The 27,107-nt window shown below is 38.7% G+C and overlaps 1 protein-coding gene across 1 annotated transcript in view; it reads left to right on the top strand.

Moving 5' to 3' along the window:
* vrk3 (VRK serine/threonine kinase 3) overlaps positions 1 to 27,107 on the top strand; it is a 67,683-nt gene that overhangs the window by 9,524 nt on the left and 31,052 nt on the right. The window contains exons 2-6 of the mRNA XM_048262834.1: positions 5,034 to 5,197; positions 8,833 to 8,940; positions 13,164 to 13,271; positions 17,994 to 18,101; positions 18,222 to 18,356. Of these exons, the coding sequence (XP_048118791.1) occupies positions 5,041 to 5,197; positions 8,833 to 8,940; positions 13,164 to 13,271; positions 17,994 to 18,101; positions 18,222 to 18,356 (616 nt within the window). The 5' untranslated portion in view covers positions 5,034 to 5,040. The remainder of the gene's footprint in view (positions 1 to 5,033; positions 5,198 to 8,832; positions 8,941 to 13,163; positions 13,272 to 17,993; positions 18,102 to 18,221; positions 18,357 to 27,107) is intronic.

Below are 27,107 nucleotides of genomic sequence, written 5' to 3' on the forward strand. Positions count from 1 at the left end.
ATGTTACCATGCCATGTAAGTTTAAAAAATAAATACTAAACTTTCATCTATTTTGCTGTGACACGCATACACCATTCATAGAGTGACTTCAAAATTCATTGTTAATGATTTTATTGTCATTAAAAACCCTGTTTTGCTCTGACACATGGTGGAGTGGTGCAGTTCATCATATGGCGTGACACCATGTCATTTGGTGTGACATTAAATAATGTCACAAAAAATACTTTATAATTGAAAAATCATTAAAACATCAATAGCACACAAAGGAAATGGTATCTGCAAGAATCTCAAGAATTTTGAGTGAGTTCTTACAAGAAATATCAGAATTAAGCTAAAATATCTGGTTACAGTTAGGAGCATTCTCCACCTTGACAAAATAACTTGTTAAATTTTAGGTTGTTCTTCTAAATATTCACAAGGAAATGTTGCAAATCAAAGCAAACGTGATTAAAATGTACAGTGACATAAATTAAAGTAGAAAAAAGTATCTAATTTTCATTTTATTTCAAATTATTTTCACGTCACACCATATGACAATTTTAGGCACTAACATGACAAATTGACATATAAATATATATTTCACTTTTTTTTTTTTGAAAAAAAATGTATATTAGTCAAGTTTAGAGATACAGCAACACATATAAACACTTTTTAGGGATGATATTTGAAGTTTTTTTAAATTCCTTTTTTCAGGCTTATTTGTCATCCACCCAAGTGTATCTTAATTAGCTGTGTACCAAAAATTACATTTCACCCTGACTCGAAGAGCTGTAAACAGTGTTGTAAGGCTGCGTGTACAAATCCGCTTGGAGCTCCAGTGGAATTTTGATTTGCGACGTGAATTCTCGGTCTAACCGTTGATGTGCCGTGAGAAAGGTTGGAAATAGGCACCCACCAGCCCAGCACTAAACTCCGACCGTGGGAAACAATATCGTGTATTTCAGGCAGTAAAAGCCCCGGTAAGAACCAAACTAGATTTTGTTCAAATCTACACACCTATGGCTACTGAAAAATGTAAGGTTCATTTATCAAATGTTATTTTGAAGTATTAAAAAACATCGTTTAGAACGAAAGGATTGGTAATTGGTGGTTTTACGATACCTCAGATTAGAATTTCTGTTTATTGTTAAACTGCAATTTTCTGCAGCCAGCGAAGGGCATTTAGCCTACTATGCGTCCGGACAATATTTTGCGTCTGCCCTAATTCTGAAGCAATGGCACCGCTACAAAATTAAGAGGAAACACTGAGAAGAAAGTTAATGTTTTAAATAGGCTACACCAATACAATATACTGTATAATATGTGAAGTGAAACTGGACGAGCCATAATAACCTCTGACTAGTTTTATTCATTGTTAAATTGCAATGTGAGCGGCAGCCAGCAGGGAGGATACATCGGCAGGATTATTTAAAAAGCAACTACATTGTGCGTCTGCCCTGATTCTGATACCATACTGAAGCTGTTATACTGAAGTTCCACAGTTAGCTAGCTAGCAAGCTAAACCGTTTTGCATGGGATATTATTGTAAGTGTAGCTACATGCTAAATTTGTACAATACATGGGGTATTGCAAACGAATTAGGTTGGTAATGTACATCGTTTCGACATGAGTAAGTACCATAAACATAATTCTTCATAACTGCCGTGTTAGTAAAATGATTGAATGTCCTGTGAATTAATAACTAGATGTAACGTCAACGTGTGATTACTAGCTGTCTTTCCCATGATATAATGTTAACATGTTTTCCGCTGAAATGGGGCGTGATGCAGATTAAATGTATCTTTATGATGATGCGCCGTTAGTAGGCTAAAGCAGAGCCTGTCTACGGAGAGCCTCCCCACTCTCTATTAATCCCATACAAACCGAATTTGGCTGCAGTTCACCAGAGTTCACCTAGATGGCGATGTGGCGAGTCCAAAATACATGGGGTCCTATGGAGCTACATGGCTACATTTATTGTTTTCACCTATTTAACAACTGAAACCCTCAGATTTTATTTTATTTTTTACGCCAAAATGGATATGGATTATCAATCAAAAGTGAAATAATCCGGGAGTCATGTCCTTTCGTTTTCTTACAGGTTGGGTCGTTGTTGCCCATAACACGCTAGCATTGATGCTATGCTATGCTATGATCACGCTAATGAATGACGTCATTGACACGTTTGAAAGGCTTTTTAGAACAATTAAGTGACTTTAAAAAATATCATACTCAACCAAGTGTATTGCCTTTGTCTCCCCGTTCGAATACAATATTCAAATTACTTGAAAAAAAATTATATCCCGAGAAAAGTGGATTTTGAGGGGTACAGCTCCATAGACCTCCATTCATTCTGGACTCGCCCGCGAGCGCCCCTAGATGCAGTACCACACCGGAAGAGTTCCAAGAGTGAAGGTTCTCCCCTTATTAGACATTCTCTGGCTAAAGGCATGCTGCACACACTTGGTTGGGCTTACGAGCTGGTCAAAGAGTACTAGTCTAGCTGACGCATTAGTTGTGTGCCACCAAAGATTTTTTCACCGTCACTTTGTTCTGTTATCAACATTCCTCTTTGGCTGGTACTATTTCTGATGCACTCTGCTTTCGACATTCATTTACATTAGATTCCATTCTTTTCAATACAACTCCGCACACCATCATCACACTTTGCCGCCGTGTAAATCACGATTCAGTTATATTTGGTCGATGCTGCTCCATAAAATACATTGTTCATCCAGTGTTTGCCTGTTAAAAACTTCGGCGTTGATGTGTGTGGCAAGTGACGGTGCACCATAGACTGTACGCCTATAAAATGGCAATGCACTCATGTTGAAAAGTTCCTTATTTTCAACTGAACTCAAAGATAATGAATATAATTATCATTATCAACCTGTACTGTTGCAGCTACACTGGTTACCAGTTACCCAGAGAGTCCAGTTTAAGATCTTACTGTTGACATATAAGGCCCTGCATAACCTTGCTCCCAGTTATATAACCGACCTATTAGAGAGCTACACCCCTTCCCGCTCACTGCGATCCTCATCAGCTGGTCTGCTCAAGGTGCCCAAGATGAACCTCAGCACCATGGGAGAGAGAGCGTTCTCCCACACAGCCCCAAAGCTATGGAACTCACTTCCAAACAACATCAGGCAGTGTGAATCCACTGCCCAGTTTAAAAAGGAACTGAAAACGTATCTCTTCAGACTAGCCTATGGACTGTGATATAGCTAAATGGACTATATATATATTTTTTTCTCTCTCTCTTCTATTTGTTTTATCTGTAAAGCGACCTTGGGTGTCCTGAAAGGCGCTCTTTAAATAAAATGTATTATTATTATTATTATTATTATAATATTTTCTGTTTGTTATGCCCTTTATAATGTGTGTAGGCCTACATTTTGTGCATGCACTTCTGCGGTAGCATTTATTTCATTTTATATCAGCTATTTCTGAAAAATATATTGTGTTGCCTCAGGTCTGCTGCACATCTTTTGAAATTTGATTTGAAATAATCAAAAAGACCTACGTCTTAAAGTTCAGTTAATAAAGTAACTTGCTTTGCTTTCATTTGAATCCCAATCAAGATACACAATAATTACTTTATTGTTAATATGGACTCCTGGAAAGTTCAGAAATGCAAAAGAATAGAATTTTAATCATATGATAAAATATAGGAATTTGGCGATTAATCGTGATTAAAAATTTTAATCGTTTGACAGCACTAAACAATAATAAAATAACGTTTACATAAAACAGGTACAATTTGACATAGGAAGTTTTGTGATTACAGATCTGAATTGATTATAGGAAAGTAGAGAGTTCATTTTTATGTTACATTCAGGCTGTGTTCAGTTCAAAATAGCCTACTGTAGACGGCTTTCTTTTTGTAGCCCAAACAATCATCATAAGGCTTACCCCACAGTCACATTAGCTACCTTTGATTAATAGTCGACTAATTCTCTGTGATTATCAAATAGTATTTTGGCTTGAAATGCACATCCCCAGTGAAAAGTTCCCTCCCATTCCTGCATGTCGGTCAACTTTCGATTTAAAACAAGTTGATGGTGATTTAATAGCAACAATAAATTACTAGATAGGCCAATAAAAGATCTTCATATTCTGGAATCATCAATGAAGTACCATGACAACTTTAACAAAAAGTTGATGCCTGTTTTGTTCATGCATCGTATTTAATAAGAATTCATTCACGTCTCAAGAACTGTCAAATATGACCTTATTGGCCCCAGCCGTGGCGCAACTGGCTGGGGCACCTGCACCGTATGCCGGCGACCCGGGTTCGATTCCCGCCCCGTGGTCCTTTCCGGATCCCACCCTGACTCTCTCTCCCACTCACTTTCTGTCACTCTCCACTGTCTTGTTGCATAAAAGGCATAAAAGCCCCAAAAAATATATACTTTAAAAAAAATATATGACCTCATTATCAGAGTCTATAAGTGTGAATATTCCACGTTCATATGATATTTTTAGGCCTTGGTATAAGTCAATAATGTCTGCAATTTGTGTGTATTTTCAGATATTTTCACTAATAAGCCAATTAGATGCCCCTTTACTGGTGAATACAAAAGCATGTTGTCTGTGGATTGATGGATGTTCTGCTGAGCTGGCAGTTTCTAAGCAATGAAGATCAATCAATCCACATGGAATACATAATTTGTGGCCATAGGTACCTGATTGGCTTGTTTGTAAAGATGTGGTCAGAATTGAGCATAACAAAATGTGGAAAAAGTAAAGCGCTGTGAATAGTTTGTATGTATGTGATACACCAATAGACCTCTGAAGTTTGCCTACAAAAAATCTTTGAGATCTGGTATCTAGTGATTTTTCCTATGGGAAAATAACATGGGGTTTTTGAATTATCGCACCTGTTTAACTTTCACGGTCATTGAAATGAATGGGGCAGTATATCCTCACTCTCTCTCGGCCTAATACCTCCATGGTGAGGACACAGCATAGATTGCATAGCTCTTGCTTTAGGGTTCAATTGAATTGAATTGATTGACATTTTCTACTTCGAACTTCTAATCTTTGTTCAGTTCAGTGATGGAGAGGATGGCACTGCATTTCTGCCCTCATTGTGGTACCCGGCTGCAACCAGACTTCAGATTCTGCCCATCATGTGGAATGAAACTGTCAGGAGATATTGATCCTGGAAGTCATGGATCTGCGGCATACACAGACAACAATGCTAAAATGGATGGTAACATACATAGTTTTGTAAATTTCACCTGAATTCATTCATCATTACACCTACATTAATTCACAGAACGACATTACCCACATTATAGATATAATAGACTTAAAATCCATAATTCAAAGGACTTTTCGGGGGTTTAGTATCATATGCATGTGTATTTAATTTGAATTGTTTAGGATCTACTGTTTATAGGTGTGAATAGCTAGTAGGCTAGTCAATGAATTTCTCACAGTGTTTATTTGGGAACCAGAGAAATCTGAGAGCTTGTGTTTGATTTACTCTGCAGATCCACCTGGCACTTCTCCCATTCCCAATTGTTTATCTGATAAGGTGTGGTCTTTACACAATGATAGATAGAGGGAATACTGTCAAGGCAAGGAAAAACGGTGGTAGTGTAGTGGCTGAGGAGCTGGGCTTGAATGCACTGAAAAGTTGTGGGTTCAATAACCAGATTCCAGCCTTGTGCCCTTGAGTAATGCACTTAACCCCAAATTGCTCCGGGAACGATGGCCCTTGCAAAATAATTGACATATAATTTAAACATACAATATAGACATACATGGTCCGTGTATCATTCGTTCATCGACATTTAAATAGGCTAGCCATTCAGTCAACATTTAAATAGGCTAGCCATTGTCTTTAGGTTAAATTGTGAGTGGTAAAGTTATAATCGGACTGGTAGTCTAATTTATGGTGGGTGCTGGTTAAGATTGTCTTGGTTGTGTATAGGTCTAATTGAGCGCCTGTCACTTTAAGACGTGAGGGAACCCTAACACAGTTAAAAGGCTGCTGATGTGTGGATGCAATTCATAATGTTTTCTACGTAGTTAGTTCAAATAAAAGTTTGTACTTCTCCTTGGGACAAGCACTTTTGGGTCTTGAAAACACTTTTCCATTTACATCGGGATTTTGCTAACATTCAGTGTCGGAGCATGAGTAACGAAATTGATAAGCAGCTGTAAGTAAGCATGCTAAACTCGACATCCAAACAGTATTCTAACGTTAGCTTTGATACTTGCATAACTTTACTTAGTTTAGTCTCCTCAATGTACTATGTTGTGATAAAACCTTAGCAGAGTTAACTTTAATGCAGCATTTTTGAACAAATTTGCGCAGCATTGATGCAGATTTTATAGCAAGTTAATAGTACAACCCAGATTCCAAAAAAGTTGGTACAAGGTACAAATTGTAAATAAAAACGGAATGCAATAATTCGCTAATCTCAAAAACCTATGTTGTATTCAGAATAGAATATAGACAAAATATCAAATGTTGAAAGTGAAACATTTTTAAATTTCCTGCCAAATATTGGCTCATTTAGAATTTCAACACATCTCAAAAAAGTTGGGACAGGGGCAATTAGAGGCTGGAAAAGTTAAAGGTACAAAAAAGGAACAGCTTATTGGGTCAATTGGCAATAGGTCATTAACATGATTGGGTATAAAAAGAGCATCTTGGAGTAGCAGCGGCTCTCAGAAGTAAAGATGAGCAGAGGATCACCAATCCCCCTAATGCTGCGCCGACAAATAGTGGAGCAATATCAGAAAGGAGTTCCACAGTGCAAAATTAAAGAGTTTCAACATATCATCTACAATGCATAATATCATCCAAAGATTCAAAGAATGTGTGGAAAAATCTCTGTGCGTAAGGGTCAAGGCCAGAGAACCATACTGGATGCCCGTGATCTTCTGGCTCTTAGACGGCACTTCATCAAATACAGGCATGCTTCTGTATTGGAAATCACAAAATGGGCTCAGGAATATTTCCAGAAAACATTGTCTGTTAACACAATTCACCGTGCCATCCGCCGTTGCCAGCTAAAACTCTATAGTTCAAAGAAGAAGCCGTATCTAAACATGATCCAGAAGCGCAGACGTCTTCTCTGGGCCAAGGCTCATTTAAAATGGACTGTGGCAAAGTGGAAAACTGTTCTGTGGTCAGACGAATCAAAATTTGAAGTTCTTTTCTGAAATCAGGGATGCCGTTAGCCTAGAAATCTAGACGCGCCCCTACATTTGCTGCCAGGGCTAGTCTAGCAACTCTCCGTTGGCTTGTGAGCTCCAGAAATCGAAACTCAATCAGGCCAATGAAATCGTGTATAGAGTCGTTAGGTGGGCTTAACATAATGATTGATGGCAGAGTTGCAACGGTTTGGCTTGAATTTCCTGCTACTTGAAAACAAATAAGATGGATGTTGCTGTTGGCGAACAGTGTGACACGAGTTAAGCTTTTATTAGGTTGGCAAACGTTTGAACTAGCCAACTAGCTCCGCTGGTGGGAAACGCGATGGGACTCATAGCTGCGCCGCTGTATTATTAGTGCAGAGGGAATTTGAAAGACAACTGATTATCCCGCCCCTCGGACTGAGCACTGCAAACGGTGAGTGCCCAGACCCTACATTTTAATGTAGGACTAAAGAGAAGGACAACCCAAGTTGTTATCAGCGCTCAGTTCAGAAGCCTGCATCTCTGATGGTATGGGGCTGCATTGGCCTACTGGTTAGCGCTTAGGACTTGTAACCGGAGGGTTGCCGGTTCGAACCCCGACCAGTAGGCACGGCTGAAGTGCCCTTGAGCAAGGCACCTAACCTGAGCGCCGCTGTTGTTGCAGGCAGCTCACTGCGCCGGGATTAGTGTGTGCTTCACCTCACTGTGTGTTCACTGTCTGCTGAGTGTGTTTCACTGATTCACTGAGAGTATATACTTATACTATACTTATACTCATTAGTGCGTGTGGCATGGGCAGCTTACACATCTGGAAAGACACCATAAATGCTGAAAGGTATATTCAGGTTCTAGAGCAACATATGCTCCCATCCAGACGATGTCTCTTTCAGGGAAGACCTTGCATTTTCCAACATGACAATGCCAAACCACATACTGCATCAATTACAACATCATGGCTGCGTAGAAGAAGGGTCCGGGTACTGAACTGGCCAGCCTGCAGTCCAGATCTTTCACCCATAGAAAACTTGAGCAACTAGTCTCCTCAGTCCCCAGACGTTTACAGACTGTTGTAAAGAGAAGAGGGGATGCCTCACAGTGGTAAACATGGCCTTGTCCCAACTTTTTTGAAATGTGTTGTTGCCATGAAATTTAAAATCACCTATTTTTTATCTTTTAAATGATACATTTTCTCAGTTTAAACATTTTATATGTCATCTATGTTCTGTTCTGAATAAAATATGGACTTTTGAAACATCCACATCATTGCATTCCGTTTTTATTTACAATTTGTACCTTGTCCCAACTTTTTTGGAATTGGGGTTGTAAAACTGGTTTACCGTGACATCCCTAGTGTATATATATTTATGGCTGTATAATGTGTGCATGTTTGGATAGTTTGGCTACATGTGGTACTGTACAGTCCTTCATCTCCCTTTATTTAAGGTCCCCCCCTGTGTTTATTTACCCCTCCTTGGACTAATGCAACTGTGGCAGAAGAACTTCGCTCTACTAAAGTATATGTGACAGTAAAACTTGAAACATATTAAATGTACCAGTAATGACCACGGCTGTCTATTTGGCTTGGTAGATCTAGGGACACTGTCAACTTTAAAAGCAGATCTTGACTCAAAAAAGGTTGACTGATGTAGACTGTGTTCTCTGGCTAATACCGCACCCTTTTATTACATTCAGATATGAAAAAGTTTGAACCCTGCTCACCTCAGATACACTCACCAGTGAGGATGACTCGTCAGACTGCTCACAATGTTCAAAGCCACCCTGCAACTCCTCCATCTACAGGTATGAATGTATTGGGGGCCTAGCACTGAAGGTGCAGGGCCCAGTTGCACGAAGCACCTTAAGTTAAGATTTTCCCTTAAAACCTGATTTAAGGCACCTTTAAATTAAAATCAGTTGTACAAACACTCTTAAGTATTCTTAAGGTTTCCTTAAAATGTTCCCTTAAGTATTTAAGGTTTTGCCCTTATTTTGTAAAAAATCTCTTAAACTGTTGCACAAATGACCTCAGCAGCCTAACTAAGGAGGAAAACGTAAGATACCTCTGACTCTACCTTAACCACATTATTAACTGAGATGATGCTGATAAATGAAGTATATTAAGTACTTTTGACAATTAAAAATAAAACCTCTCCGCTAATATGCTTACTCTGTCAAATAGGCCTATCAGAAACATGCCATATTGTTATTGTGTGGTACATAACGTTAGTGGTAGAGATGTCTTGGTAGTGTATAGGTCTAATTGAGTGCCCGTTCATGAGGGAACCCTAACACAGTTAAAAGCCTGCTGATGTGTGGATGCAATTCATAACGTTTTCTACGTAGTTAGTAAAAATAAAGGTTCATACTTCTCTTTGAGACAAGCACTTATGAGGCTTGAAAACACTTTTCCATTTACATCGGGATTTTGCAAGCATTCAGTGTCACAGTCAATAAAATGAGACCTGCATGAGTAACGAAATTGACAAGCAGCTGTAAGTAAGCATGCTAAACTCGACATGCAAACAGTAGTCTAATGTTAGCTGTGAGGTACTTGATTGCATAACTTAACTTAGTTTAGTCTCCTCAATGTACAATGTTGTGATAAAACCTTAGCAGAGTTAACTTTGATGCAGCAGTTTTGAACAAATTTGCGCAGCATTGTCACGATGCTAAGCGGATTTTATAGCAATTTAGCCCGCCGTCTTCTATGCAAGGCTTCTATGTGGCAACAACGATCCTTCAACAATCGTTAATGTTTTGTTAAATGCACATGCAGAGGAAGGGCAGCGGGCTCGTTACGAGACAGAGCAGGGCAAGAAAGGGCTGCGTGCGAAAAAAGTGCAGCTCAAGGATTTTATCTTATCTCTAATTTAAATAGTACAACATAGAACATTAATGTGTGACAGCCGGTTTTGATTTCGTGGCGCCCCTCCACTGATTAGTCAACGTATGGGAAACACTGATAATACAATTGCCACTTAAAATGACATACTCTTGGCCCTGAATCTGATCAAATTGGTCTCAAACAGAAAGGAGTCAAATGGTGTAACCTGTTACACCATTTGACATTTCTATTTAAAATAAAAAATTGCAGGCATTATTAGGGACAACTATGTACACACTTGACCTTTATGTGAATATTCAAACACAGTTTTTTTACATTAAATTCAATATTTGGTTACACTTTACTTGACAGTGTCGACGTAGAGTGACATGACACTGTCATGAACGTGTCATAAACAAGTTATATAATAAACGTTTATGACATAACACTTCTGTTCTTAAGTGACATTTTTTGTCATAACAAGTTAAGGTTAGGATTAGGGTTGGGGTTAGGATTGGGATTAGGGTTAGAGTTAGAGGTTAGGATTAGGGTTTGTATTAGGGTTAGGTTTCATGTGTCTGTGTCATTTCACTCTTATATCGATACTGTCAAGTAAAGTGTTACCCAATATTTTACGATTATTATGATTTAGCAATATTTTAAGGAGGTCATACCATTTGACATGTACCGTACCCTAAGCTTGCCTGACCATCAGCCTAAAAACACTTAATTATGTTACATTTTTAAGAGAGTTACTAACCTTGACTCATAGTAGTTGAGGTCTTCAAGGGATCCTTCTCTGTGACGTAATTTCCTGTCACATGATCCTCTGACATAATACTTACAAAATGGCTCCTTAAATTGACATTTCAAATGGTTGCTGTGACAGACATGAACAATGGGGTTTTGTTACTTTTATTAAATATAGAACAGTTCTTGTGCAAGATCATGCCAGATTATTTTTGAAGGGATTTTGGAGAGAATTACTCTTCTCTCTGCTTCCCTCTGGCAAGTGCTTCTGGAGCATTACCACCCACACCACACGATTCAGAAACAGTTTTTTCCCACAAGCTGTCAGAATCCTAAATGAACTTGTCCCATGTACATGATGTTTTATTGATGCTTCGCATGCAAGTATAGTGGTTGTGTATGTGTGGGTGTATATTAGGGATGTCACGATTAGAGATTTTGGTGGTACGATAATTGTCTGAAGAATAATCACAATTTCACGATTGTTACAATTATTTTGCGGGAATATTTTTCACAACAGTACTAATGTAGAAAATCACACAAACACATTCTTTAGAGGTTTTGATCTTTAACGGTTATTTATTGCTGTTTTTTCACAGTAAGACACCGCATAGTAATAATAAAATAATCACTCTGCTTTGTAAACTACAGTATATCCGCATTTCCCTTTTGGATAAAAAGTCAAAGGCTGTAGTCTTTCCTGATAACTTAACACACCATTAGAAAGTGTTCTAGTATTTCCAGTTTGTGCATTGTTACAACATTTGTTTTGGAGGTAGATAATGGAAACATGGAATAAAAAATTTAATTGAGAACATATAGAGAACATATAGAGAACATCCTAAATTCTGTTCCACCCTCCACACACACACACACACACACACACACACACACACACACACACACACACAGTGAAGATTATGGCTAAATGTCATGTTTCTATTTCATATATTTTGGAATTCATAAAGATATATTTTGTTAATGATTTATAGTATTTTATGATGTGCGTAGTTACTAGTAGGTAAGAATATTTAGTAATTTGAATACTTCATATTGATTTTTAATCTATTACACTTCATTTATGTAATGTGGAGGTCTAATTGAGTGCACATTTGTGGTGTCTAAGTGTAATTGAGTGCCTGTCACTTTAAGAAATACGTGAAAGTATTTAGCCTTCAGGCTAACAGTTTTAGGCTAATGAAAAATAGTTGTGCATAGTACGTAAGGATATGTGGATGCAATTCATTGTGTTTTCTGTGTCATTAGATAAAATAAATGTTCAAAAAAATAACAAGTCAAAGAAAATCTTTCTGGGATCATAGAAGAGATAAGTGTTTCGCAATGTTCCTTTGTGATTTTGGTGAGCACTAGAAGCTACTTAAATGAAATGACGTGAGCTAGCGAGATAGTTAGCAAGTAACTCCAGATGTCAAAGTTTGGCAATAGGTTGCGTAGCCTATTTCTGAAATGTCATTAAACCCAACCTAAATGAACTAAATCTTATAGCTTAGGCAGGTTAGCTATACAAACTTGACAGATGCAAGTGAGCAAATCAACTTAACATTCGCCTATTATTATTTGTTGCTGGGCAGCCTCAGCATCACTTAAACTAGCAGCCATGTATTGCTGTTTTTGGCATGACAGCTGCAGCTTGAAAGTGTGAGGAAAGACGCAGGCTTTACTAGGGGTGGGGAGGCACTAGAAACACACACCTTGTTGCGAACACGCATCTTACTGCAAAACAACATTGTCATTCTTAAAAGTATCGATAATAAAATTAGGAATTGTGAGGGTATTGCTGTGCACCGTTTTTTTGGGCTGATATAAACCATTGTTGACAGTGTCTCATTGTTGTTCTGCCAAGATGACGAGCAGCACTTTCTGTCAAGAGCAGCCAGGTCCCTCTCTTTCTGTTCTGCACCGTTGGTGTTACTTTGTTTTGGTTCTGTGCGAGTTGCGCTAATCTGTCTATGGTACCGGATGTACGTTTTTGTGAGTGTCAACGGAAAGGCGGTGTAGGAGAGCCTTCACTATTTATTAACCGTGACGTTTCACACCGTGGTTAATAGTAAAACTGGTTTACCGTGACATCCCTAGTGTACAGTATATTTATGGCTGTGTAATGTGTGCATGTTTGGAGAGTTTGGCTACATGTGGTACTGTACAGCCCTGCTTCAACTCCCTTTATTTAAGGTCCCCCCTGTGTTTATTTACCCATCCTTGCACTAATGCAACTGTGGTGGAAGAATGTACTGTACTAAAGTATATGTGACAGTAAAACTTGAAACTTGAACTTGAAACATATTAAATGTACCAGTAATGACCATGGCTATTTGGCTTGGTAGATCTAGGGACACTGTCAACTCTAAAAGCAGATCTTGACTCAAAAAAGGTTGACTGATGTAGACTGTGTTCTCTGGCTAATACCGCATCCTTTTATTACATTCAGATATGAAAAAGTTTGAACCCTGCTCACCTCAGATACACTCACCAGTGAGGATGACTCGTCAGACTGCTCACAATGTTCAAAGCCACCCTGCAACTCCTCCATCTACAGGTATGAATGTATTGGGGGCCTAGCACTGAAGGTGCAGGGCCCAGTTGCACGAAGCACCTTAAGTTAAGATTTTCCCTTAAAACCTGATTTAAGGCCCCCTTAAATTAAAATCAGTTGTACAAACACTCTTAAGTATTCTTAAGGTTTCCTTAAAATGTTCCCTTAAGTATTTAAGGTTTTGTCCTTATTTTGTAAAAAATGTGTTAAACTGTTGCACAAATGACCTCAGCAGCCTAACTAAGGAGGAAAACGTAAGATACCTCTGACTCTACCTTAACCACATTATTAACTGAGATGATGCTGATAAATGAAGTATATTAAGTACTTTTGACAATTAAAAATAAAACCTCTCCGCTAATATGCTTACTCTGTCAAATAGGCCTATCAGAAACATGCCATATTGTTATTGTGTGGTACATAACGTTAGTGGTAGGCTAACGTTAACAGAATTCATGTGGATGTCTTGTTAGCCTACCATGAGCTTTGGTTTGGTTTGCTAGGCAAAACGTTAACAGGCAAGGCATCCGTTATCAGGCTATGCATCCATGGCCTACTGGGTGGGCCATTCGTGGCCTACTGGTTAGGGAATCCGACTTGTGACCGAAGGGTGGCTGGTTCGATCCCTGACTGGTAGGAAAAAAAAATTGTGGGTTGGGAGTGATCAAACAGCGCTCTCCCACATCCACTTCCACGGATGAGGTGCCCTTAAGCAAGGCACTTAAACCCCAACTGCTCTCAGGGCGCCAGGATTAAGGCTTTGAGGGTGTGTGTGTGTTTGAATGGGTGTACTGTGTGTGTGGGTGTGTTGTACACTACCCCGGATGGGTAAAATGCAGAGAACAAATTCCTTGTATGCAAGTATACTCGGCCAATAAACCTGATTTACATATACATTCATTTACATAAAAAAAGTTTGTTTTGGTGCACCGATGTCAGTCAGAATCATCTCTAACTAGCCATCTAGTATCAGTTCATGTCTATAACATGAGATAGATAGATAGATAGATAGATAGATAGATACTTTATTGATCCCCAAGGGGAAATTCAAGCAAGGGGAAATTCAATGTACTTGCTACCTAGATTATTTCAGCAAATATATTTAAGGTAAGTTGAATGATAAGATCATTAAGCTTTACTGTGTTTGGTGGGTTGTTAACTAACGGCATTGCCTACTAACCAGCTAGTTACAGTTGTTGAACAATCTCGTGGAAACTATAGAATTTTTGTGCAGGAAAACCCCTTTCAATGTTAATCCCTTAACGTTTTTTTCCTTAACTAAGGAACCCATAAGGTATTCTGTGCAACACCCTTAACTCATTGAGTGGCAAAAACGTAAAATTACGTTTTTCCTTCCCATGCGTTGAGTGCCAAAAATGTAATATTAAGTTTTTAGCTTTTTTTTTTAAATTACGAAACTAGACACTCTAACACACCTTATATGTGATTTTGGGAACTCTGTGATGAATGGAAATGAAATATATGACAATCGAAAACTCATGAAAACGCACAATCTGGACATTTTATCTGGACATTTTATCATAACTCGGTTGCCGCTTTGGGTCGAATCAGTGACGCATGTACGTCAGGTCAAAACCAGGCCATTTCCGTGGGTCTATCACTAGGTGGCAGTCTCGCCAGGTCTCGCTGATCACTTCCCGGAAAGTTTACACAAGTAAGTAACAGGCAACACTTTTTTGATGAAAACTAGCCACTGTTTAGCTTGGGATTTCTCAGAAACAGAGGCGTGTAGAAATACACGGTTTGCAACCACCGAGAGCTTAAAGTCTCACCTTTTAAACGAGCCATTGTATGTGTTCATAGCTATAACACAGAATATGCTGTGGCTGTACAAAAATCATCAACAATGGTCTAGATTGCTGGCATTCTAGGACAAAGCTCCCGAAAACAGCTTGGCATTCAATGAGTTAAGTAAACCCCTTACCTAAGGACAAATTAAGCCCTAAGTGAAAAAAAACTTAAGGTGCTTTGTGCAACCAGGCCTAGGACCCCATTGTGTTTTCTTAATATTGGGGGCCAGGCAGCCATGTTGTGAAAGTATCTATTGTGTTTCTACCCTTTCTTATTATTATTCCTCTGCCATTGGAGTCTACGGCAGCCCATAACTGGTAAAAAGTTGTGAAAATGTTGTACACTGATAGGGGACAGTCCCGTCATTCATTTCACCAATTTTCATGTCAGCAGTTTGAGCACTCTAGTGCTCCAGCGCCACCAACAACTCAAAGGTGGACTTGCGTTCACACATGTAACCTTTCACCCGTTTGCCTGATTTTCAAAAATGAGGTATCCTTGGAATAATTTGACCAAGCCGACTTCAACACAGCGTCAATTTCCACCATGATGGATTTTCTGCCCTATTGGATTTTATTGAAAGTGAAACTAAATTTTCACAGTTCATAAATTGTCCTATTGTCACCAAACTGGACACACATGATCTTCAGACTATGCTTCACAAATGCATTGCTTTTTGTAGCCATATTCAAAAGCGCTTGCCCATAACAGCCAATCGAAATCAGCGGCAAAGCCGCCAAATAGGAAGTGAACTTATATCTCAGAAACTCTTTCATGCATCAAAGCCAAACTTGGTAGATAGACTTCAGATCCCGTTAGGAGAATACTAAAAAAGTTTGGTGACCTTTGACCTCTTTGACCTATAGCACTATAGTTAGCAAAAATGCATTTTGGCGTGCATCTTGGATTTTGAGGAAAACACAAAAACATTTTCACAGGTCAAAGATTTAGTCAGTTTGTCACGAAACATGGAACACATGGTCTTCAGATACATATACCTTACATTAGATTAGAATAGAATAGAAGCAACTTTATTGTCATTTAGTAGAGTACAAGTACAGAGCCAATGAAATGCAGTTGACAGCCAACAAGAAGTGCAAAAGAAGCATTACATACCAAAGTGCAGGTTGTGTACAGTATGCTGTGCAGTTATGTAGACGATAGAGATTAATCTAAATCTAAATAGTAAAAATAAAATAAATATTTTCAATGTCACGTTCCAATATTGTCCACCACATAAAACAAATCATTTAAAAATAACACACATACAAATCCAGTCCTTAAATACAACAATGTTAAAAAAATACATTCAAATCATTTAGAAACACATTTAGGCTAATAGTCATTCGGTGCCGAACCTGACAAAAGTAATGATGACAATATTCAATAAGTTATTTAGTAATACATTCAGAGTCATCTTTGTCAAGTGTCAAACCTGTAACAAATAGGACCAATTTGTCCACTACATATGCATGAAAAAATGAATTATTAAAAATATAATACAATAACGATATTCAATAAGCAAGACAGTCAGTAATAAATACATTGGCATTCAGTAAAGTGTCGAACCCATAAAAAGTAGAACTATTGTCCGCTTTACGTAAAAAAAATCACATAGAGTGTGTGTATGATATGTCAGAGAAACAGTGAGAGAGAGAGAGTGTGTGTGTGTGTGTGTGTGTGTGTGTGTGTGTGTGTGTGTGTGTGTGTGTGTGTGAGAGAGAGAGAGAGAGAGAGAGAGAGAGAGAGAGAGAGAGAGAGAGAGAGAGAGAGAGAGAGAGAGAGAGAGAGAGAGAGAAAGAAAGAAAGAAAGAGTGTGAGGGTGATGTCAAGTCTGTAACAAGTAGGACCAATTTGTCCAACAAATATCCATGAAAAACATGCAATATTCAATAATGCATTCAATAGTGCAATACATTCAGTAAGGCATACAGTAAAGTATCGAACCTGTAAAACAGTACAACCATTGTCCGCTATACATAAAAAATCACATAGTTGTCTGTGTGTGAGGTGTGCTTTGAGTGTGTGTGTGTGTGTGTGTGTGGGTGAGAGAGAGAGAGAGAGAGAGAGATCTTCATCACTTTAGCATAAAAAGTTACATTTCGGTTTGCACTAGTAGGCTATGCTGCTTTTCTTTGTCTCGTTTTTCCTATTGTTTAGAAAACTTTTTCAACTCAACTACTTGAACTGCTCTATTTCTTATCAAGGCAACAACCTAGTATTTATGTGAATAATTAAAAAAAAAAACTACAATGTTGAATGGCCAAAAAAGGACAAATCATGGGGGTATACCACACATTACCTTGGTGTTAGGGTAGCCTACTGCACATGCCATTGATTTATCATGCAAAAAGTCTGACACCAGGCACTACGCTGATGCCTGCACCAAAATAATTAAAGAGAGACGTTAAACTTTAAAGTCTATAATGTTGGTTAGGCTTTTCATTGATTCATTGCGGGCAGCCGTGGCCTACTGGTTAGCGCTTCGGACTTGTTACCGGAGGGTTGCCGGTTCAAACCCCGGCCAGTAGGCACGGCTGAAGTGCCCTTGAGCAAGGCACCTAACCCCTCACTGCTCCCCTAGCGCCACTGTTGTTGCAGACAGCTCACTGCGCCGGGATTAGTGTGTGCTTCACCTCACTGTGTGCTGAGTGTGTTTCACTAATTCACGGATTGGGATAAATGCAGAGACCAAATTTCCCTCACGGGATCAAAAGAGTATATATACTTATACTATACTTATACTTATACATACTTCTGCTAAAATAGTTTTTAAGATATGTTCATAGCAAAAACAGATGCATGTGATTAAATTAGATAAATTAATAACAGAGTATGTAATTAATTAGATTTTTTTTTTTTATCGATTGATAGCCCTAATACTTTGTTGATAAATTATCCTTATCTCCACAGGTGAGAGAGGTTTTGCATTGCCTCGTAAACGTAAGGTGATTGTTCAAGAGGATTCAGAAATATGCTCTGGTTCTCTACTGAATATCTCCCCTCAAACATCTTCTGCAGGTGAGTACATAGACCCACCCATAGCCTGGTCACTACTTGTGAATAGTTTAAAGCTATTTTAAAGATAAATCAGGTGTGTGTGTGTGTGTGTGTGTTTATGTGTGTGTTTTTTTCTTGTAGTCAAAGGGAAAAATGCAAAGATCATGTGTGTGGTACATCCTCTTCAGGAAGGAGTGGAACTAAATGATCAATCAGGGGTGAAATGGAAACTTTTGAAATTACTGAGTCAGAGTGACAATGAGATCATATATAAAGGTAAGATTCTTTGCCAAAGTTATGTTTTTTGCAGTCTCATGTTGTGTGGTTATGGATTAGGATTACACTTGATAAACAAGGGCCTGAGTCGCCGTAGAGGAAATTATGTGAGGGATGGTTATTTTTTCAGGGTTCCAATGGGTCATGGAATTTCTGGAATATCATGTAATTTTAAATCTATTCCAGACATGGAAAGTCTGGGATTTTTGTTTTCCTTTTGGGGGAAAAGTCATGGAATATCAGGGAATTTTGTTGTAGCAATTTCAGTTTTACTTGCCGAATTGGGTGAGTGGGTTAAAGGTCCAGTATGTAGGAAAAAATGGAAAATAAACGATAACCATTCCAAAAATGATCACCATATGTTGTCAGAGAGTGAGGAAACACGATGAATTGAAGTAATGGCTTGTTTGACAACATTACTCTAACCCGTGAAACCCCGTAAAACCCATGAAAAAAAATCAGTTACGGGGCGGAATCTCTTGGAATTTTCGTTTATGTTTGGAACGATTAATTCTAGAATAGCGTATTAATAATGGGCTAGCGCGTCCTCCTATTTGGGTTGCCAAATTAGCAAAGGCCAACTGTCAACAGCTGTCAGTTGTAGTCATGAACGCCTACAAGAGGCAGGCAAATTTCCAAAATTAAAACAAGAAACAAATTAAGTGGACATCGGAGGAGCTTCCTGAGATGGTGACGTCTTCGTCAAACGAAGAATATCAAGTCTGACGCAGAGCTGGCCATAGTTCTATAGTTGGTATGCCAATTATGTGAGAGGTGACTGTGTGCCTCAACCATTCTCCATGTCCGTATAAGATGAGAGATGATAGGGCCAAAGCACAATTATCGGAACGTCACCTGTTTCCGTCCATGCCCTATTTCCACCCTTTTACGTGTATGTGTCACTTAATATTTATTTCTATAAAAACCAAGATGGCGGATTTCTAAAGAAATGCAAACACCCATCCCATAAGTGTATCTAAATTAGCTATATACGAAAAATTACATTTTACCGTGACTCAAAGAGCTGTAAACAGTGTTGTAAGGCTATATGTACAAATCCGCACCAGCCCAGCACCAAACTCCAAGCACGGTAAACAAAATCGGATTATTAAGGCAGTAAATGCTTCCGTTAAGAACCAAACCAGATTTTGTTCAAATCTACACGCCCATGGCTACTGAAAAATGTAAGGTTAATTTTCAAATGTTATTTTGAAGTATTAAAAATCTTTCTTTTAGAATTTTTGAACGAAAGGGGTGGAAATTGGTGCTTTTACGATAGAGATACTGACAAAAATGAAATCTTGTAGAGTCCAAGGTATGCTGCTCTCCAAAGAACGCCAGGAAACAGCGGTGATTGGGTTAAACCAAAGATCCTTGATTACTAACCAGATAAAACAATGTATTTATGTATTTGTATTTATGTTAAGCAATGTAATTTTTTACTATGGGAGCAAAACGGGACAGTTCCGGTCTGCATAAATGGGAGTGTCACCTTACGTCACTAAATGTTCTCTCTTAACAAGCAATAAGAGCAGATAAACCTAAGTGTGTTTACAGTATTATTGTTTATAATCATGTATGATACCAATGAATCATTCTTTAAGACATGGAATGAATCATTTCAGTAGTCTGTGAACCGAGCTAGCTTAAAAAGCTATAGTGGATGGTAGAGGCTATGGCAATACAGCTATGTGCTAACAAGTGACTAGTAGTTGAGGAACTTCAATTAAACTTGAAATACTGCAAGTTTACTTGAGTGTAAACTATCCATTTTAACTAATGTCAGTAATGTAATTCAGCTAGTTGTCATTTCAAAGAAATTACACTTCTCCATTTAAAATGTTTAATGAGATGAAAATGAGTTTTCTGAAGAGCTGGGTCTTCAGGAGTTTTTTGAAGATGGAGAGGGATGTCCCTGCTTGAGTAGGAACTGAACTGCGCGTTCCACCAACAAGGAACAACAGATGAAAAAAGCCTTCTTCACAACATTCACACACTACAATACAGAAAATTAGGACTTACTTGACTCAAGATGCTACCCAACTCCAGTTACAGGCAATAGTTATCTCACGACTTGACTGTAACGACCTCCTGACAGGTCTCCTAGCTTGCACAGTGAAACACCTTCAGATGATCCAGAACGCGGCGGTGCCCCTGGTATACAACCAACCCAAAAGGGCACATGTTTTGCAATTTAATATTCAAAGTGCAATGTAGGATTGTCAGTTTTGCCAAATATGTTTTAAAATGCAATCCTACATTGCACTTTGGATATTAAATTGCAAAACAAATTGACAGTTAAATGATGAAACTGAATATTGAAAATTGAAATGCAAAATGAATTGCCATTTGAATTTTGAGACTGAAGTACCATGGCAAAAATCCAATGCAATTCAATCCATGTTTATTCTATTTTTTTAACCAAAATTATTCAAATTGATTTTAGGATTGCATTGTCACTTTGCAGATTAAAATACAATTTGTTGGAAATTATTGTAAATTGCAACATTAAATTGCATAATGAATTGGCAATTGCATAATGTAATGTCTTTTTGAATTGCATATTGCAGATTGCATTCTCATTTGAATTAAGCATTTTTTTATGAGTCAAAAGTCTCCTGTTAGTACACCTAGTGTTGAATGTGTCACTGACCTGACCAAGATTGTACTTACCAACAATTACTTTCTTTTTAAGAATGATTACTTTTTACAAACAAAGGGTACTGCTATGGGCAGCATGATGGCTCCCAATTATGCCAATCTATACATGGGTTTGTTCGAGAATAATTTTGTCCTTAATCCAGAAGTAAATAGATATTTTCCAAATATCCTTCTGTACCAACTAGGGGTGTCACAATTTCGTTTTTATATCGAAATTACATCTCAATCTCGAACTTCAAACTCAAAAGTAGAATCGACGATGCAGCCACACCCCCAATGTCACGTCCAGCATGTACGCCAAGACGCACAAACGCACACGCACATGCTGAACTGCGGCGTCAACACTCCTCTAATTTTAGGCTGCAGCCAGTTAAAATATACACATCAACCTACCGAAATCAAAACCCATCTTGCTACTCTGAAATCACCGATGTGGAAGTTTTGTTGTTCATCCATGGCAATTAACACTAACTTAGCCTTACTCTATTTAGCAAATGAAAGGATGATCTAGTTACAAATGACTTTAAGGCTTAAAATGCACATTGATAAGTACATATTCCGTGAACACTAACCTTGGGTCTCTTCGGAGTGTGCTGAAACCATCAAATTATCATTCTGTGTTGTTTCATTTCACTATGTTCACGTCTGTGTTTAGCCTAATGTTTGTTCTGTTTACATTACAACCTCGCGGTTGGAACGGTTTCAAAGTAAAAAAGCGGTTTCAAAATAAAAGCTCCCCCCTGAAACAGAAAAGGAAAATGCCCAAAAAAAGTAAGTAGCATATAAGGAATGCATATATGTGCAATGTGCAATTTTAACAAACTCCATATAATAGGCCTATACAACACTACAAATATTTACAAATATGTGTGTTAAAAGTGCTAAACAACTGAAACAAGAACAGTGGATTAATGTGTGCAACCTCACCTTGAAAGATGGAAGGACATCTATGGAGATTTGTAAGTATATATATATATAAATATATTGTTTCCTCTTTTTGTTTCTTTTATTTTCTTTGAATTCAGAGGCAGCATATGCAGTCACTTTTAGCATCCATTTAGCAGTTATTAACAGTCATTATCACCAGGTGAAAAACCTTCAAAAGACAGACAAAAGAAAAATGGAGAACAATATTATGTGAGATGAGGCTATACTGTACATCCAAGAGCAGACCTTTAAAATAAGTGTAATATTCCATGAGAAATGCAGAAACCCACACATCTTTCACAGCATTTGATAATACAATAAATACTATTTCAAATTTTCCTAGCGTAACATTAAGGAATCACTCAATAGAAAAATAGATTCATAAGGCAGTTTCAAACATGGCAGTATAAGCATGGGTAACCAGACATTTAAATAGGCAAAGAATGTTCAAGTATAAAATCTAATTTAATAAAAAATATATCTATGAGTAGAAAAATCTCAGAGTAGAAAAAATATGAGTAGAAAAACACATAAATACACACATGTAGATCATATTAAATTACATAGAACCCAACAAACATTTCAAAGCCAACTGTAGCGCAAATTTCACAGGCCCATTAGCACCCTCTATACAATACAGCTAGCCTCTGTCCAGCAAACATTATTTAGCAAATATTTAGCAAACATTACTTAAATCGCTAGCCATGAAATAACAATCGGTGCATTTAATTAAAAGCATGGGCAGCAGGTGGAACCACAACTCCACAGACGTTCATGTCCCAAGCCAGTTAAGGCGTGCATTTGGTTCGAGCACCAACATTGTTCAAAAAGCGGTATAAATCCCTTACCTTAGTCTCTCCAGCTTTTAGATGTCCCAGATTGCACAGAACTTTGTGTACATACGCAGGTAATTCTTTGGCGTTTGCTTCAGCATTTGTTAGCATCTGCTCTAGCGTTTACTGTCGTGCCTCCACTACTCACTCCCGCTTTGTACTTAATTAGCCACCTGTCTTGGAGACTCATCGCTCATGTGACGTTGCAGTCTGAATGCGATGGAAAGAGACTTGATTGACTTCAGCTGATTCCTCTGCTAAGCCGTCAAAGTGAAATCGCGGCCCCAGCTGTGGCGCAACTGGCTGGGGCACCTGCACTGTCGCGCCCGGCTGACCGGGTTCGATTCCGCCCGTGGTCCTTTCGGATCCCACCCCTGCTCTCTCTCCTATTCGCTTCCTGTCACTCTCCACTTTCACTATCATTAAAGGCATAAAAAGGCCAAAAAAATATACTTAAAAAAAAAAGCGCCACCAAATCGCCACAATTTTGATAGATAGCGCGATGACATTCAACCAGCAGATGCTGCTGTTCAGACGCATCACACGATTCGTAAATCCTCAAATTATGGCCGGGATGATAACTGCCAGTAGACTATGGCTATCAGTCCACGAGCATTAAAAGACATTGTTTCGATTTAACTGAATGAAATTAAAGAGCTCTTCTTAATATTTTATATTGTAGGTTGGTTTAATGGCCTACTGTTGCCAATGAAAAGTCGTTGTCCTAATGGGTCTCAACACGTCGCTCTCAAGCTACCAGTCGCTTGCCATCCCCTTCTGAGCTTGCCAGAGGCTGAAGCCACTACATTTAAACACAGTTGTTGCCGCTAGGCAGTCCAGTCTACGAATTTAATCAAATAAAATAAAAGTAGGCTAAATCATGCATAATTAAAAAATAACTCAAGTTAGGCTACAGGCCTACTTGGCTATACGCAGTAAGGTTTCCATTGCAGCACAGCGCAGTGCATGTTCAGTGACTGAATTAAAGCTGCCTGACTCGCAATAAACACAGCGGGTGGAATTCCCGACACTCTTTCAACTACATGAAACTTAGTGAACCATCAAATACCCCCTAGATTTCAGTGCCTATCAGTCCCAACATATAGCAATATAATCAAAACAGTCTCTACCACCAAGTTAAGGAAGCCAGCACCAATATTTAGAACTAGCAATCTGGCAGACTAGCAGACTGTTATTTAAACTCAGTTGCAGTGACAGTGGGCATCACTTTCAAATGACCACTTCAGTCGCGCATTACGAGGCGTGAAGCTGTGTGAAGCTTTAGTACCACTTTCAGCCACTGTGCGTCGCTCTGCCACTGTACATCGCTCTGCCTGCCGCCCCTACTGAAAAAGCAGGAGACTTTATGAGAGTAATCCCAGCCCTCACTAATTCAATAACAAAATAAATCATGCATAATTAAACATTACCTCGATTTAGGCTACTTGGGTATGTCTTAAGGCTTGACTACAAGGTGGTAACGAAAATCGAAATCTACATTATTGTCAGTTTTGGGGGTAACGCAGCTACGCAAATCAAAACAGTGGTGTGATAATTGAGCCAGTAGAGAAATAACTGTTCAGAATTAATCTGGAGCTTTGGGTAGGCTTCTGCAGAAAACAATGTTGTTGCCGATTTAATACTATCTGGCGACGTTTTTAACAGGCTACGCAATAGAGGCTTAGACAACTATGACCCACGTTTTGGTTTTGTAAATTAATTTGCCCTACATTGACTGCAATGTAGTCAATTGACTGCTTGACATGTCATTTTTATTTTTCTGTACAATAAACAAATACATCTGCTTTATGCCGCAGAATTACATTCATATTTGGAACTTACATAGTCCAATGCATCGTTCCACTACGTTAGTGTTTCCCAAAACCATAGTAGCAACGAACGTTTGCAACCATTATCGTAAAGTTGTGTAGTTAAAACTACACCTCTCGACCTGTGGTAGAATGCTAGAAGCATAGTTCCAGGGATCTTCATGTCAAAGACGTCACTGACGCCAGTTATTTGTTTGCAAATTAATAATTATAAATATATTTAGGTTTCTAATTGATATTTACACTTCTAACCACCATACATCCATAAAATGCCCAAGGCAGAAAATACATAAATTTCCAGCCATTCTGGTTCTGATTTTGATAATATGATCTGCACAAAAGATAAACTTAGGTAAACAACGATGTCAATATTGTTGTCAACGTCTTAAACCAGATTCAAACTCTTGGACAGGGGACTGGTAACTGTTGTGCAACGGCGGCTGTCATCTGCCGGCCTTAACGCAATGCGCCACAGAAGTATGTGCAGGTGCCCGTTCACGTGCTACTAAACGTCATTAACCACCTTAGTCCAGACTACTGGGAAACTCAAACTAAGTTTGGAAACTATCAGAGGTGGAAAGTTGCGTTCGTTGGGGGCAGGGCCGGGTTAACAATTCATAGACCCTTGGGAACAAATGTCTGATGCCCCCCCCTGCCCCCCAGCCAACGTGAATCGGGCGGTCAGTTAATAGGCCTATCGTGAAGATTTGTATTGCCATTTAAGGCACGAGCGCATCTGTGAGGCCAAGCCTCACCAAGTAGCCCGTTTGTATACAACTAACATTAAATTTAATTAAACTGCTTGTAGGCTATGCCGAAATAGTTTCATCATTTTGAATATCAGTGTCAGGTGAATTAGGAAATGCCTTATGGCTGAAAGCTGCTTGGGATCCCCCCTGTCAAGCAATAACCATACAAAAAGTTAAAAACAGATGACATGATGCGCATCACTGACATAATGTGCAAATAATATAGCCTAGATATTCCAATATATTCGAATACATGTGTTTATTTTAGAGGGGATATTCAAATGTCATTTTTTAGCAAATTTGACAGCCCTAGTCCACTGTAGGCTACGCCAATCGTCTATTAACACCTTCCACTAACCCCGGTGAGTGGGGGTCGCTATAATGCGTGTGAAATAGCACCATTGAGTAGCCTATCTTGCTAAAATAGCCTTAAAATCGTTCGGTGTTGTGTGCCTTCTGGTTTCTCCACCTACTGGTTTCCTTGCGCATGCATGCGCTGCAGCAGTTGTCAGACATTCACAAACAAGTTGTTTTAGGCGGTTTGAAGTCGCTTTTCATCGCCATGGCCGGCTACATTACAGCCACTTTCGGACAAAAGACATGTAAAAAATATATGTTTTGAAAACTAGCATTAAACTGGATTCGAGTCAAAAAAGCAACACACACGCGTGACTCTCTCCATCCTGATTCCCTACTCTTTGAGCCAACTAATATGTTACGCAAATCAATTAACTATTGTAGGCTATCATTAATTAATAATGTAGGCAACACCCAGGTAACATGTTGTCCAGGCTATCTGAAACAAGGGGTTGCCTCTCATCTACAACAACTGGTTACGTTGGGCTGCTACAGTCGCCAGTGCACTGTGCACAGTAGGCCTATGCTACTCTTTTGTGGTTGATCAACTAAAAAAATAAAAGATGTATTTGGTGATGACGTTATTGTAGGCCCTAGTAGATCTAAATTCTGAGAAATTAAATGGTAATGAGAACGATCTACATAGCGCCAGACCGCTGATGTCTTCAAGGGTTGAATGAAGGGAGTTTGCAAAAATGTGTGTATTTTTCAAGTCAATAAACATTCTTAATTTTCGAATGTCTTTGTCAGGGAACATCTGACTTTTAAAAACCATAGGCCTGGTAGTCGCTCAGACAAGGAGTTATAAGATAAAGGCAATACCATTTGTGTCACCTAATGCAGTTCAGTGAATTAGCAAGATACCATCAGAAGGCAACAATCATAAAGCACAGTCTTGTGCCACAAGACTCTCCCCAAGATAAAGCTGTTCATGTGATGTAGGCTAGATTTGGCGTGAGTTCTTTCTATCTGCTTACTTTTTTGTGAGTTGCACCACCTAGGCTATGTTATAGACGTTCTATGAGGTACCAGTGTTTAGCTGTGTCACAAAACAATAAGCTTTGTCAGACTACTTTTAAAATGATATTCAGGGCTATATACATTTTAAACATTCGGGGCTGAAGACCCGACAAAAGCCTTGCGTTAATTCTTCAGGTGGGAAGTGTCAGGAATTTTCATCACGAGACGCTCTCATTGGTGGTTAGTATATGAAGTAGGGAATTGACAGCAACAAATCCAATCACATTACAGCGAGAGATGCCGAATTTAACATAAACTGCGCGATGTTTGATTTTAAATGAATGTAAATTTAGCGGGACTGTAAGCTGTCACCGCGTGGGTGCTCGATGTTTTCAGTGGGTGCCAGAGAGACGGAGCATCCACGGTATCGGCGCC

This window comes from Alosa alosa, chromosome 14 (assembly GCF_017589495.1).
Source record: "Alosa alosa isolate M-15738 ecotype Scorff River chromosome 14, AALO_Geno_1.1, whole genome shotgun sequence".
NCBI classification, from domain to species: Eukaryota; Metazoa; Chordata; class Actinopteri; order Clupeiformes; family Clupeidae; genus Alosa; species Alosa alosa.